This window comes from Periophthalmus magnuspinnatus, chromosome 5 (genome assembly GCF_009829125.3).
Source record: "Periophthalmus magnuspinnatus isolate fPerMag1 chromosome 5, fPerMag1.2.pri, whole genome shotgun sequence".
Taxonomy (NCBI): domain Eukaryota; kingdom Metazoa; phylum Chordata; class Actinopteri; order Gobiiformes; family Gobiidae; genus Periophthalmus; species Periophthalmus magnuspinnatus.
In genome coordinates this window covers 30,424,568-30,440,101 of record NC_047130.1, presented here as the reverse complement: position 1 = coordinate 30,440,101, position 15,534 = coordinate 30,424,568, and the positions used below count along the sequence as shown (strand labels likewise).

The following is a 15,534-nucleotide window of genomic DNA, read 5'->3' as shown; positions in this document are numbered from 1 at the left end:
AGGATATGGCATTTCTGTATCCACCAGTAATGGTTTTCTTCCATTCTCATTGTCTAATACAATTCATATGTGTCCTGCTTGAGACAATCAATATGACATAAATAGACATTATATATTTAAGTAGATTGAAACAACTTAACTTCTGCAATACTCACAATGAATATTTTTGATTTCTAACGATTATATTGTGACCTGTCCTTATCGATTAACCGAATAACACTGGTAATCTGCATAATTTTGAGGAATCCATGTTTATAAAAAATGTGTTACCTGTAATTAACAAAACCATCTTGAATATTGGGAATGCCACATGCTCTGCAGTCACTTGTGCCACCAAGACAACCAAGCAAGATCTCCAATGGACTAATTGATGCAGTGGGATTCATTATGCACTTTTCATATGCACAGCCGGTGGTCCGCACATAACCTTGTATCACCTGTGGCCTACATTCCTGAAAGTAGAGTTCTATGATTTAAAAAAAACAAAAACATTTAATCTGCAAAATTGTGTTATTCATATAGATTACAAACAGAGCATATGGAGTTGGCCTACATAGTGTAATATAGTGAAATACAGGGAGCATCTACAGCAGTAAGTATTAACCATATACAGTACATATATTGTCTGTCTTTGTAACATGCCTTCATCAGCATCCACCTGATTTAATCCTTTGTATTCTCTTTTCACTTATTATATACATCCATACAGTATATGATCTTTCTCTCAGTATAAGAGTTATTAAGTTGTTTTTGGTGTCATTTTAGTATTTCCGTTGTAAAAAATGTACTGATGGGCTGAATACTTTTGTTGTTTGTTTATAAACTGCATTTTGTGTTAATAAATTCAAAATAAATAAATAAATCATTCAGTCCTTCACTCCCCAAAACATCTTTAACATCTTCATCTCAGAAAAGCACATATGGGTTTACTGCAATAAATCCTGTATGGGTTATTTTTCTGTTGCTGTTGCTTCGCCACTGCCCTCTCTTCATTATCAGGGACATTTGGCCCTCATCACTTTTGCGATAGGTGATAAGGTTGTGTTAGATACGCTGCATGGTGGCCCGATCCATGCTAAGTGGGTTAGGGGGCTAAAGCTTCAGCTCTCGGGAGGCAGAACTCTATCTCTCCCCATGTTTCTCATCTACTCTCTCCAAAACCAACTGTCTCACTCACCAATAACATCCACCTCTGCGCTCCTCTCTGCTGTACTCGCCTCCACACACCGCCTGCCCAGATCTGTCTTCACATTGGTGTCTTTGTTATCTAGTGACCAAAATACCTCCATAGGACTGATGATGGCAATTGAAGACGCTATACCTGATTTTTACTGTCTTAAAAAATGGGAAAAACAGATCAAGTTTATTTTAAAATGTTTGCAGTGGTCCAAACTTATTCATCACTAGCACATTTCTAGCCAGAGCAGATTTTGTGGTCACAGTAATGCTAACAACAACTAGCATGTTAACAGCACACCAGAATTACTAACTTGGTTCACGCACAATAAAAATGCTTTATGTTTAAATGCAAACAACACACAGTGGTCTCATTTTTACCACATACTTACATTACATGAAAACAATCTAGAACAGCCCCTTTAAAATGAAATTGTAACCTGATCCCTGTGACAATATGCTATTTTGGTGATAAGTGAGTATCAGTCTCTCTCATGTTCTAAATGAGCGACAGATGCAGGTAACAAATCACAGTGAAGTGTGACTTTTCACAGGCGAGCTTTAGTTAACTGTACCTTTTGTGTAGAGAGTCAAAATTGTTATCATGGCTCTAAAAATGATTTAAAATGTTTGCATATTGCCCACTTCTATCTGCACAGTACAACTCTTCCTCTCAACACATACTCTTCTTAAATAATCATAGTTATTTAGACTATTGTTTCTTCCAGACAGCTTAACTAAAACATCACCCCAGCTGGGATTTGCACCATGACTCACCAAACTTGATGTGGAACTTTGTGACAGATGACATAGCCCCACTTGACAGTCACAGTGAAGCATGGCCTTATTCAAATAGAGACTGGAGATTTATTTCAGCAAGGCAAAGTCAGTGTTCCCAGCTACCTGATAGGAGTAATCGTTGTTCAGATGCAAGGGAAATAATTGAAATGATGAGGTGAAGTTGTGATGGTGGTTATGATGCTTAGCAAAGCGTTTTGAGTCATCACAGTGACTCTACAAATGTACTTGTTCAGATGTGATGGTAAAAGTGTGTATCATCATGAGATCATTTACTTTGTACCAGAAGCATTGCAGGAAAACTGTTTGATAGAGTATGTTATCAAGCTCAAAACTGTGTACAGGAAAACCATTTAAGAACAGCGTAGACTGCCAATACGGCTTGTTCTGTTGGAAATGTCCAATAACATCTATAGGAAGCTGGGAGACTGACCAACTCATTTTCAATTCTCTTTCAAGTCTCTCATAGATCTGCACACTTTTTCAGTTCAGTTCCAGTTGAAACATCAGCTATATTTTAGCTGAACTCTAAAGACAATCTTTTTTTTGTAATTTTAATATTTATTTGAATCTTAATAATGTTATCACTGTCATAATGTCATACTCAAATGCAATTCACCCCAGTTTAGCAGTGATATAGACTAGTTTTAGACCTCTTCTAGTCCTGGTTTAGTCCAAGCTTAGTCCCAGTTTTGAGCCACAGAGAACCTCAACATCCTCAGATCTGCCACCTGATCACTGCCAGCTTTGCCACACTCTATATTCCAAAAGTTCAAATAACTAATAGCAGTCCTTATCCAGAGACGTTTATCAGCCACGCAAGAGCCAATAAGCCCCATTATAGGAGACGGCATCCTACCATCGAGCACATCAACCTTCATACACACCCCTCTCTCATACTCTCATGCAGACTATTAAACTATAAAACCCTGCAACAGATTTTCAAATGACCAGCATACACAAATCATATAAACAATTATGTAGACATTATTCATACTAACCAAATGTCACAAATGCATAACAACATCATTTGTCACCAAAGGTCTGTAAAAACACAATTACCACAACATAATTCAACTCTCACACCTCAAAAATTGAAATGCTTAGAATGTTCAAATGTTGTATGCACTGGACCTTGCAGTGCTCTTCATATTCCAGAACCAGCCCTGAGTGAGCGTGGGGAATTTGTGTATGAAAAATGACTGCAAGATAGTGGTCCATTTCTAAGCTGCTGCTGGGGTTACTAAAGAGCTGTGCGGTACACCTGGGATACAGTGAATATCAGGCCTGGAATAAGAAATGAGCTGTACTATTGTAAATCTGCATCGCCAATTTTGGATTTGGGAGCAAGGCTAAAATCAACTGTTAAGGGCAACATTTTAAGGTAAAAATATTGAGAACTCACACTATCCAACATGATAATAACATATCATTGCATTTAACCAAATTTCTAAAACTACTTTTCCAGTTTGAAACCCAACGTCAATGTTTATTTTTGCATTCTGTAAATATTTGCTACTTCCCCTGTTTAAATTATAACTTTTACTTTAGTGAAAATGTAATATTAATTCATGAGATTATTAACAATATAATAAAGATCTAGTAAATGCTGTACTTTTTAGCATAACTGGTATATAGTGCACACACATTATTGTCCACAAGCCTTAGTTATAACACAAACTACACAACATTGTGTGGCTTATCCATCACTACATATAAGTGCTGTCCCTTGCTTGAGCTGCCCAGAGAACAAATATGATGTTTACCTCAGTCAGGTGTGGGTTGGGGTTGAAGCCACACTGGTTGCAAACCAGAGAACGACACTGTGTGCAGGTGTTGGCGCTGGGCTTGTTGTCCCCGTTACCCATCAGGTCTGTGGTCTTGCAGACTGGGCACAGTTTGCTGCTGGGCATGGGAGCGATTTGAGGCACAGAGTAGGGGGAGGATGGGGCGCTGCGGTCGGGAGACACAGAGGGGGACCTCCCCGTCCGGCTGCCGGCTGAGTCCACCTGTAGAGTCATCCGGGACTTTTGGTCAGTCCCATGTGAGGCCAGTCTGTCCCCCGTCCCTTGGTGGTCACTTTGGAGGGCAGCTTTTGGCCCAGGATCTGACGATGGAGATCTATAAGATGGAAAATTCAGGAGAAGACAGATTAAAAAAATACAATGTAAGTCGCTATTGAAAAAAAAAAAAAAAACACCTCCAGAATTGCATTTATTAGCTTGACTAGGAAAATTAGCTGCTGAGAAAATAAATTGGCATAAGTGCGTGTAGAGAACATTACTGATTCAAGGCTCTTCTGTTGCACTCATAAGCTTGGTTTTACCACTGCAGTAAACATATTATGCAGCCTTTATACTTAATGCACAATACATTTAGATTAATGGGTTTTTACAGTATGGGCTATAACAAATTAAACCTCTATATAGGAGTTTATTATTAAAAAGGAAAAATGCAACAGGAGAAAACATTGGGGCGCTCATAGTGTGATATCAGACTACTCAAAACGTTGGCTAACAGAGACAAATGCTGAATATTTTATATAGCCTCTATCAGTTTTCTCTGAGCGTGGCTGGTTTTCATTCTTTGAAGCTGTTCTGGACACATCTATGACCTCAGCATAGAACAAAGAACACAGATCAGACGATATTTACAAACATTTTAGTCAAATTTGGGCTCTGAACACCTGCGTCAATTGAAACTCAACACAGGTCTTGTTTTTGTTTCGGTGTTGACATTCAAAAGCACCTCCACCTGTGCGCTCAAGTGAAACAAATGTAACAAATGTAAATAGAGCATGGAGCTATTGTGAGTCATTGCAGATAACTGGGGCTGCTCCACACCTGCATCTCTGCTTGACTCTCTGCATGATGCCTTTATGTACTGCAAGGAAAAAACACACTTTTCAAACCATGTGAGGGTCCATGCTGTCTCAATGATGTGAGAACTGACAGATCAACGGAAAATGTCATTACACCATTATTATTTAGAAAAAAGAAGATAATGATAATGAAAAAAATTGTATAAATACAACAGAATAGATTGATCTATATCATAAATAGTATATGACATGGTGATAATTAAGAAAGTACTACTACTATTTTGTGTCAAAATCCAAAATGATCATTGTTATACATTTTTTATTGAGGCTTGTGAGTTTGAAATGTTTGTGTTGTGACACAATATATAAATAAAATGTTAGGATTCATATTCAATTCAATTACAGTTCAGCTGTTAATTCCCCCTCTCCACAGAAAGTCAAAGTGTGACATAAATCTATAAACTGCAATTGACAATATGCATTCACTGTACAGAGTAATGCAGAGCACAGTCTAAACACGTGGGATAGCTGACAACTGCCTTTGGAGTGTGCCCCTTGGTACAGAAAAAGAGATCTGATATCCATGGATGTATGGCTTTAATGGAGATGCTATATGTTTCTCTGTATTGATTTAACGGTTGTCCACTGGAAATGAAACTGGGATCACAGTGAAAGTGATCCAGCCGCTTCCGTTTAAAAGGTCAGGCTTTGGATCAGGCTTTCACATGCATCATTTGTTCTTAATGTTAGTTGTCTAAAACCATCTGTTGCTAAAATGGTATTACTTAGTTAAAAGAATGTCAAAAGACTTTAGATTATTTGTGTCATATGAGCACATTCACTACCGGATATTAAGAATTCAGATCTAATTGTGCAGGAATTATAGTCAAAAAGTATTAATAAACGTGTTTTTTGAAGATCTAGAATATTAAGTAGCATCAATATTAAAACAATGTAGAAAGAGCTGCAAAATAGCTGAATAAAATAAAATGACATTGGATCATAATATTGTAACATTGTAATATTTCAGACAAGCTTATCAATATAGGGGTATTTTTGCACATTGAACAGTTAACTATTACAGTTCAAATTACAGTCCATTTACTTTGTGCAATACTGAACCTCAAACAAGACATTTACAGAAGGTTTTAGGCACATTTCTATTATATAAACCAAAAACCATGTCCCATTATCATTATTTCTAGAAACAATTTTGTTGGTGCTTGATTTTTTTTACTGCGTAAATGTACCGTCATCACTACTGGGAGATATAAAGGTCATGTTTTAAATTTTAAATACAAAATAAAAGAATATTTTAATTTTAACAGGGTCAAACTGAGCTGTGTCCGGTGGTTCTACAATTGTGAGACAAGAGTGTCAGAATGTTGCACAAGACTTGAATTACTATTACTTTCCGTGAAAATGACAAAAAATGTGTCTGAATGAGTCAAATGGCTTAAAAGCTATTACTGTTTCAAAACACCATGCAACTTTTCTAGTGGAGGGTCTGCAACCTGCTAGTCTCCCTAGTTAGTGTTGTTAGTGATTTTATTCCTTTTTGGCATCAAAAATATCTGTCTACCTAGGTAGGTGACAAGTACTCCCCAGGCAAAGTCAGATCTGTGGAGAGAATGCCTATTTTTAGCCATAAAAATATGTGTAATCCAAAATAATAATAATAATAATAATAATAATAATAATAATAATAATAATAATAATAATAATAATAATAATAATAATAATAATAATAATATGAGCTTAATGCCATACTGTGGAACATTCTATGTAGGCACCTTAATAGTGATTAGTAGGATGCTGAGCCTGCACCAGAAAAGTTACATAATGTACCTTTCATTTTAACAATGAAAAAAATGAACTGAACACAGTCACTTAATCAATCTTATGATTGGACAGGAGCAGAGGTGTCATGACACAAAGCTGCCTCATTCCAACAAGCAGCAGATCACAAACATCACTGGAGTAAACTTGCATTGAATACAGCAGCAATGCAAATGAGTTGCAGGGAGCTCCAACTTTAAAACCTGTAATGCACATTAGGAACGTCACTCCAAGATAGATGTATTTGAATAAACCATTTAAAATGTGACAGAGGGTAAACAGCTAAGCTCTGATTTATGGTCATCATCTTGCTGTCACTCGCTATGACTGGAACAATTGCAGTCCTAAATCTTTAAACAAAATGGGAAGGCACGTTGTTTATGGTTGTTTGATATAAGCATACAATTAATAAAACATTTGTGTCCAAGACAAGACAATAAAATGCAAAATTATGCCTGTTTTCTCTCCCAAAGTATTGAGATGCCATTACTCAAAACAGTACAAGAGGTATTGTAGTCATCTAACATGACCCCGTACATCCCCCCTCTCAGGATTTAAGTCAACTTTCACTACATCCATAAATCTCCTCTTTGGGCTTTCCCCACCTCGCAGCTCTTACCAGTATATTTACTATCACAATCCCTCAGTGTCAAAAGTGTATCAATGTGGCTTCTTTGACTTAATCTCTAAAACATCTAAAGAGAGCTGTAGCTGTACCTGTGATGGACTTACATATCCATTAGACTGCATAATATATTGCAAATGAATAGAAATTGCAAATCACAAATGCTGCAATTATTTAGATAATAGAAAGTCCTCTGCAGAGAACAAAATATCCTGTATTTTTATTAAATGTTGTACTTCTGTTTAAACCAAAATTCTTGCATCTCTTTATCAGTTAATATATCAGTCTACTCTCAAATTTGAATGCTCCTGGACAAAATTTTACTTAACACACAAAAATCGGCAACTCGAAGAGAAAACCTCAAAGTCTACTTTCAAGTTCGCCCCTGCCTTCCACCAACAGGCACAGAACAAACGTGACATAAAAAGCAAATAAGATTAAAAAAAAAGGTTAGATCAAAACTCTCTTAAAGGTAAAATGCCTGGCGTGTGTAATTGCTTGTAAACTTGACAGCTGTTTTTTACCGTGACCATTGACTATATTCAGCCCTCACGTCAGACTATAAATAAAGGATGACGTTGTGCTGGAGCTGAGATAGATTTTGTACGTATGTGTTGTGCTCGTGCTGTTAGCTGCTTTTCTTGCTGCAGATGAATAAAATATGCGCCCATGCTGTTTCTTTCCATATATAATTTTACTGTTGTCACATAATGCACTCATGAGATAGATCGTCATTGAAAACAAAGCCGGAATCAACAAAAGTTTGCATTTGTATTGATCATGTCCATAGAGATTAGAAGAAATATTTTGCACATATAGTTTAGGGATTTAGATTACAAAATAGCTCTGCGCATTGCTAATAGAGCTTCCAAATGGTATAATTCTGTATTAGTGGATGTTTTTTTTATTTTTATTTCATGTATTGAAAAGCTACTAATTGTCCCTGGTTCTTTCAACTACTTTTGAGAGAAATAATTATAAAATTAATTATGGCATGGGTTTGAAAGGATATAAATCAATACAGATATTAAGACATTTATTTAGTACTTTTAGTTCAATCAAATCTTTCTATCTTATTGTTGAGGTTGTAGCAGACTATTCTCCAAGCTGTGATAAGGCCTAAACTGACAGACCTTCTTTCACTTTCACATTCATTACAGGCAATTTAGATTCACCAATGCATGTCGCGCACCACTCAAGGATACCCTCAGCCCCTTGCTAAATAAAAGATCTTATAGTGGCCTATTCATTATAGTGGCTACTGCTGGTGGGCTTTTAATGTACACACTATCAATAGACCACATGATGGGCACTCTGAAATAGCAAAGATGGCTGCCCCAAGCAATATAGATTTACAGTGTTGAAAGGCTCACAAAGGTTATCTTCTAAATCATCAAATTTAAGGCCAGATCTTTGATGGTGTATTTCACCAGGATTTTCATCATGATGCTGAATAGAGAGGCATAGCATCACTCGTGGTAAAGATGCAGTGCTTCTGAATGTTATGCTGTTTAATAGTTATGGTCAGTTCAGTAATACTGCCATACCCACAAACCCACATCAGTTTATCACAGCTTGTTCATAAGATACAGTAATTCTTGGGATTTGCTGATGCTGTCAACCAAAGAGACGTTATCATATAAAAATGAGTAGAATATTAAATGTATTTTAATTAAAGAAATTTCCTGCATATTGATTGGAACAGGTAGCCGATAAATGAGTTGTGGGGTGTTGCGAGTTCTCCCAATGCACAGCGTTTGTCATCGTGGCTACACAGCCATCAGCAGACGCATCACTGGGAAGGGGCTCTCACACAATCACTGAATTCAAACAGTCTGGCATGATGAAAGATAAGGACATAGGCTAATTGTAATATGGTACTACCCCAGCCCACAAGCAATCCACCTGCATCAAGATCACAGGCTACATCTAGGCTGGTCCCTCAGTCGAGTAAAAGGGTGCATCATGTCCATTCATGCTTTAGTGCTACCTTTGCGCACACTGTAACAAACGTGGAAATCCCTAGAAACGTTTGTAACCAACATCGGCTATTATTTATTATAATCCGCCGCGCATTACATTTGACTGCGACCTCGGCTGATAAGGACCGGTGGCTGCTACCTAGAAGCGATAATGGTGTCAAAAACAGCGAAAATTGTGTTGACAGGGACATTGAAATGAATAATTAAGCACCCATTCAAGTCTATCTCCACGCAGCGGGGCGAGCCTCCTAACGCCGTGCAGCTGGAGCTACAGCCGTAGTCCCTGACGGAACAGATACTGTGTTTTGGAGCAAAAGCGTCCTATTGACAGAGCTACCTGTTAATCCCCGGGCTGGGTGCAGCCCCACTTCCTCCAGCTGGCGCTCCGTTACTGGGCTTGGTGAGCTGTCCAGAGTCCGCTGGTGCTGAAATGGAAGCCGGAGCCCCCGTTGGAGGCACGACGGGCCCGGCCTGTCCCGCCTGTGCCTCCCCCTCCATGCTCGCCTCGTTCCCCATCGTGTCGGGACGGTTCTCGACGCAGAGAAACGGTGTCGAAGATGGTTGTACGACGGTTATAAAAACTCAGATGACACTCAGCGTTTCTCCCCTTCCGCCATCATCGCTTACAATTCAGCATCCCGCACAGAGCACGCGCACTGAAGAGCTGAAGGAGCGCGCTGACGCACAGGGTGGGAACAGTACGTGCGCGCTCTCAAAGCCTGGTTTATTTCAAGTTAAAAGCAATCCTCCTCACAACACTTGACGGAAGACCATTGGGATCTCACAGCTTCATCTATGGGATAGGCTACACAGCACTATGTAAAATCATAGGCTATTAACGGTATTGTCGCCGTTTTATCACAATAATATTGTTAATTGTGATTGTTACATATAAGTCTCAATAATGATGATAAAGGCCCAATGTAAAAACAGGAGCAGGGTCTGAATAAACTGTAAAATGCATGTGCTCCTGGTTATTACAGTCTAGCCTAGGCAGTTACGTCTGATCTCAATCTGCTTTCAAGAGTCCTGTCGTATGAGATGCATTGCTCTCCCTAGTGTACAAAAGTTGCCATAACAGCAACAAAGGCCTTGATGAAATGAAAGATTGTTAAATGCATAGAACACTTAGGTTTATAAATTGTAAAACATATGTAAGACATATCAAAATGCTGCAAGGATTCTAATACGCTTTAATGCAGCATGAACAGGCATGAACAAATAGCTCAAAAACTAGTGAGCCAAAGAACAGATACATATGTACAAAACATACAACTGTACAGTGAAATTCACATCAGTTTATAACAATGTTAGAGTCTGATGACATAACACAGCATACACACGTTTTGCTTCTTTTACCTGAAATTTGAACAGGCCTTTCATTTAAAAATACCTTACCAATAACAAAATTATGCATCGTAGCTTTGCTATGCAATATTATATACATTTACCATAGTAATGTAGAAGGTACCTGTGAAGGACAACTGAATTACTAAAACATTGTAAATAACCATCCTTCATTGGCACCTGTGAATAACAAATATAACAGCATTTTAAAACATTTCATAAGTACAAGGTAATCAAGATACTATTCTTCACAAATGATGGAGCATTGTTAAGTTAAGAATGTTATACCCATGCTGCCGGTCCATTTCAAACAAACAGATAAGGAGCTGACCAAATATATAGATAATTACATATGAGGACCGTTGACAGAAGCCATCTTTTGTTACAGACTTTAACAGAATTGATCTTGATAGTTGTCATTACTGTCTCTTGGCTTTGTAAGGACGTGAGCGTTTCCTTCGGTCAGGTTTTCTTTGTTTGTGCAAACGTCCGATACTCACTCCTTGCCGACGCCGCACTGAGATGTTCTGCTCCACAAGGCTAGCCAACATTCCTATGGAGAACAATGAAATCAAATTTAATTTGCAGAAGAGAATGGGGCACTAGAAAAATCAAGTCACATTTGTGGCAAGACTCATAAAAATATAATACAATAAAGCTTGGTTAAATGTCTTATAAACAAAGTCTAAAGCCATGAAAGAAGATCTTACCTTCTTGGGCCAGCATTGATATAAAGGTACAGATAAATTCATCATAATTATGAGTTCTTCTCTGGTCATCAATCTAAACAAGAAAAACATATTCCACTGCGCATTTCATATTTTTACAAATGCAGATATTGGTTAGAGAAAGGTACTCACTTTGTATTTCTTTCTCTTTTCAACTTCCTCCTTGAGGTACACCTCATAATTTGCTATGTCAGCCTCAACACACTTTAGTAGTGCAAGCAGCTCCTACAATACACAAACAGCAAAATGACTGGTTAGTTTATAATCTTCTTTCAGCTGGGCGGGATCATACAAGTACATTCTAGACTAACTGTACTTACTTTGGGAGAATATTTATCTCCGAGGGGCTTGGGGTCAGCTATCATATCATTAAGGTTTTCCAGGCAGGGTTTCTCCTCAGTCTCTTCTTTGACTTCCTCTTCCTTGACCTCTACAGATGGACCCTCATCTGGAGCAATATCTTCTTTCTTTTCAACATCAACGATGACTACCTGCTCATTATCTTTTATCTTCTTCGGAGTGCATAATTGCTTTGTGACATCTGCAGCCATATCTCCTAAAAGCAATATACATCACAATAATCTAGACAGAAGCAACAGCATTTTAAACATGGATAGGACACACTGAGGTCATCCTAAATCACGTGTCCTACTCCACAATTACAAATTATGAACTGCATAAATATGTACATCCTGTTGCTATAGGCCTATGGTATTTAAAACTACTTTATATACTGTACATGCAAAATTTAATGTTCAACCATCTACAACTCAACTTTGGGATCTAATACTGAATTTCCTTTTGGATCAATATTAAACTATATATCTACAGTTCTATCCCTGGTTTACAAAATTCCCCACAAATGGCGATAAAAAGGTACAAAGAAAAATATTGAGTCAAAACAAATGTTAAATTAATTACTGTGACAGGCCTATCTTCCATACTGACCAGATGGTGGCAGAGCGTACATAACTCCATCCTCTTGTAGTTCCAACAGAGCTATGCTGACAGAAGGACCCAGGTCTCGTACAGCGCGGTTATGTCTGGAGTCAAGCCTTAGCAGCTCATCTTCTCCAAAAAGCACTCGTGACAAATGGGATGCAACCGGACTAGAGGGACGTGTGGCAGCTTGGGAGCGAGCAGGCGAACGCAGAGGGGAGTTAAAAGCGCTGCCAATCTCAGAGGCAGTGTCAGTACTTTCATTGCTCGGTGTTGGGGAAGGCTGAGAGGCGGATGTGATGGAGATGCCCCCAGTGCGTCCTTCTGTGCGAACTGAAAGGGGTGTATTTAAAGCATCTTTCCTCTGGGCTTCTTTCTTTAGCTTTTCAGCCAAGACGCTGAGGGCAATTTGGCTCTCCATTCCAGTCGTAACTCTTCCACTTCTTGACCGGAGACTCTGCTTCCTTCTAAACCTACTGAAAAAGAAAAGGAATAATGAGGAAAAGGAAAGGACAGTCAGTTTAACCTTTTTAACTTTAAGAGCACAGACCTATTAGGTGTGCTAGTAGAGCCTGTAACTGCCTCTTCCTCATCTTCATATTCATCTTCATCATCAGAGTATGAGGGCTGTGGAGGGCCAGACACTCGAGTGCGACCAACTCCAGCAGCAAGGTCTTCCTCTTCCTGATACACAAATACATGGAATACAAAAGGTAAGACAGAAGACTCAGAGCCACCAGCAGATGAAACCATGAGAGCCAATCCCCATTCTACCTGCATTGGAGACTTTGCGTAGTTGTGATTGTCGAGGAAAGCAGGAAGGCGTTGTACAATGGGGCATGGACTGGTCACTCCTCCTACAGGGGTGGTAGATTTGGCCATGACTTTAGAACTTCCTGAAGGACTTAGGGCATCTTTAGCTTCTTCCATTGTGTCTAGACAAGTATTATATTTTAAACAACAGCCTTTTTTCATTGCAAATGTAATGATTTAATTGTTACCTGGTGCAGTTTGATCACCTCCTTGAGAGGCAGATGGCTCTACATCAACCTCTTTCTTGACTGTTGCTGTACTTTCCTCAGGTGAAGTAGAGTCCTGCTGTTTCTTATCATGAGCAGCTTCAGTCTGTGTTAGTTGGATCATCTAAAAGGTTTACATTTTAACTGTCAGGCTTACATGGTTGGTAGCGTGAAATGGCTACATTTGTGGTAAGGAACATTAGTTAAATAGACCACACTTCAACAACCGGAAAAAAACATTCTAGTTTCTGACCTTTTGTAACCCCTCCAGGACAGTCTGGCGATTCCTTTTAAGAATTTCAAGTTTGGACTCATATTTGATCCTGCGGTCAGGCACCACTGCCATCAGGTTGAAGCGAATGTCATGATATGGCTCACTAAATTAAAAAAAATGGAACAGCAGCATCTTCAGAATAGCAGCACAGAAATTTGTGAAAAAGTAATAGCAGCAGTTAAGTGGTTTGGGGCTCACCCTGCAGTGGCCAGACCAATCCTCTCCATGATAACCCGGCGTGCTTTATCAGTCCACTCTTCATCTTCTCCCCAGGGACCTAAAAGGTGTTTTAGATTAGAGATTAGAGAATAGATTCAACACAAAGTCTAAACATAAGTAATATTGATTTCTAAATAGCATTAGTTCTTGCCATGGTCAATAGGGTATGCCTTGAGCCCATCCAGCTCAAACAAGCGGTCTTTTATGGGAACATAGCTGACAAAGTGGAAGGCTTCCATGGTCCGCACTGTACTGATCCCATTTTGTTTCTCAGGCAGATGCCTTGGCTCTGGCCTTTAAAATAAAATGATTATTTGAAAACTAAATAAAAACTAAGCAGTGTATATTGCGAAAAAGAACTCAAGTTTGATTAATTGTAACCAACCTTGCATGGCTATTGTGTGCTCTGGCAAGCTCTGGGGCATTTCCTATTGCATACCCTTTGCTCTGGAAAAAAGTACAGACACATTAACAGTAGTAAGATAGGTAAAATATTTAAGAGAGATCTAGTGCAGCCTTACCTCTGGACTGAAGCCTTTTGTGAAAGCTTTTATACGACTAAGGGTTGTGCCAAGCTCAACACCACTGCAGTTTAGAAGCACACTCAATAAAGCATGGGTGGCACATGAGTTAGGGATAAGCTGTTTGTACGAATTGCAATTATATTTTTAGAGATTCATATGCTTCGCATATTTTTTATGAAATTGTTTGCATGTAAATAACACTTATTTCTCACCTGATGAGCAAAGAACATGTCATTAACAATGTCTTCATCAATAACAGAGGTCTCATCGACCAAAGTGTTTACTTTTCTTCTTGAGCGCCGTTCCTCAATCCATTTGAACAAAAAGATGAAGCCATATACAGGACTGAAAATATCACATGCATTTTGTCGTAAATAATACACAGTGTATATAATGTGCAGATATCACTTAGATTGACTCAAATATAGACAAGGATAACCCATACTATGACAGGTAATAGAAAGAAAAGGTGTTAACAGTTACAAACCTGTGACACTTGCTCTGGAGGTCGTATATCTCTTCTACTTGAACTCCCTTGACACCTAGTAAAACACAAAGTTAATTTTTAAAAGGATATAAATGCATTCAGCATATTGTGCAGTTTTCAAATCACCAAAATCCTCCACGAGTAGAGTGAACAACCCTAAAATGACAGGAGAATGACAAAATAAATGTGAGTAAATGTACATGGGGCAACAGGAGTGAATTGTATTTTAGCTTAATCTTCTTTCTAGCAGGCCATCATAGGTAATTTACTTGCAAACGATGTATAGCGTCGGTTATCAGTAGTTAGATTTCCAATACTGTCCCTAACAATTTAGCTATAGCGGCTGTTTTGAGCTAGCGTTTGTTAGCTGGGGATACTTAAAATGCTATTCCTCACCTGGATCACTCTCCAGTTCAAGCCACCCCTTATTCATTTTGAAAATGATGTCCAATCGACTACGATGTTTTCCAATCCATGTCCAACGGAAGACTGATGGCAATAATTACGAATGCAGCGTCCATTGAGGGCAGACTAAACAGAGCTCAAGATAAACACAAAAGACATAGTTGGTCGCATACAGGTTACGTCATCAATAGGGGACATGCTTGCACAAAAATAGAACTACTGTTTAATTGTAACACAGATTAAAGTAAATGGAAAGCAAAAGTGTATTTATTTAATTGCATATACATAATACTTTTTTTCACAACGCACATCAACGTTAGTATAAAAAAAACATTAAAAAGGAACAACTCT

General features: G+C 38.5%; 2 protein-coding genes across 3 annotated transcripts in view; both read right to left on the bottom strand.

Moving 5' to 3' along the window:
- bsnb (bassoon (presynaptic cytomatrix protein) b) overlaps positions 1-9,757 on the bottom strand; it is a 55,051-nt gene extending 45,294 nt beyond the window's left edge. The window contains exons 1-2 of the mRNA XM_055221738.1: positions 9,579-9,757; positions 3,741-4,095 (exon numbers count right to left, since the gene is read on the bottom strand). Coding sequence (XP_055077713.1) covers positions 3,741-4,095; positions 9,579-9,757 — 534 coding nt within the window. The remainder of the gene's footprint in view (positions 1-3,740; positions 4,096-9,578) is intronic.
- A 655-nt stretch (positions 9,758-10,412) lies between these two features.
- bap1 (BRCA1 associated protein-1 (ubiquitin carboxy-terminal hydrolase)) lies at positions 10,413-15,366 on the bottom strand. Of its 2 annotated transcripts, none has more exons than XM_033967159.2 (17): positions 15,175-15,366; positions 14,905-14,934; positions 14,779-14,833; positions 14,504-14,636; positions 14,289-14,408; positions 14,153-14,214; positions 13,919-14,061; positions 13,747-13,825; positions 13,528-13,651; positions 13,257-13,398; positions 13,030-13,190; positions 12,806-12,939; positions 12,265-12,731; positions 11,637-11,872; positions 11,449-11,541; positions 11,299-11,371; positions 10,413-11,141 (listed from the first exon to the last, which is right to left on the bottom strand). In XM_033967159.2, exons 1-17 carry the CDS (start codon positions 15,209-15,211, stop codon positions 11,008-11,010), a joined length of 2,223 nt encoding a protein of 740 aa, XP_033823050.1. In that variant the 5' UTR covers positions 15,212-15,366; the 3' UTR covers positions 10,413-11,007. The 2 variants fall into 2 exon arrangements, with proteins under 2 accessions (XP_033823050.1, XP_033823052.1); XM_033967161.2 differs by having other exon boundaries at positions 10,430-11,141; positions 12,265-12,728.
- Positions 15,367-15,534: the final 168 nt, after the last annotated feature.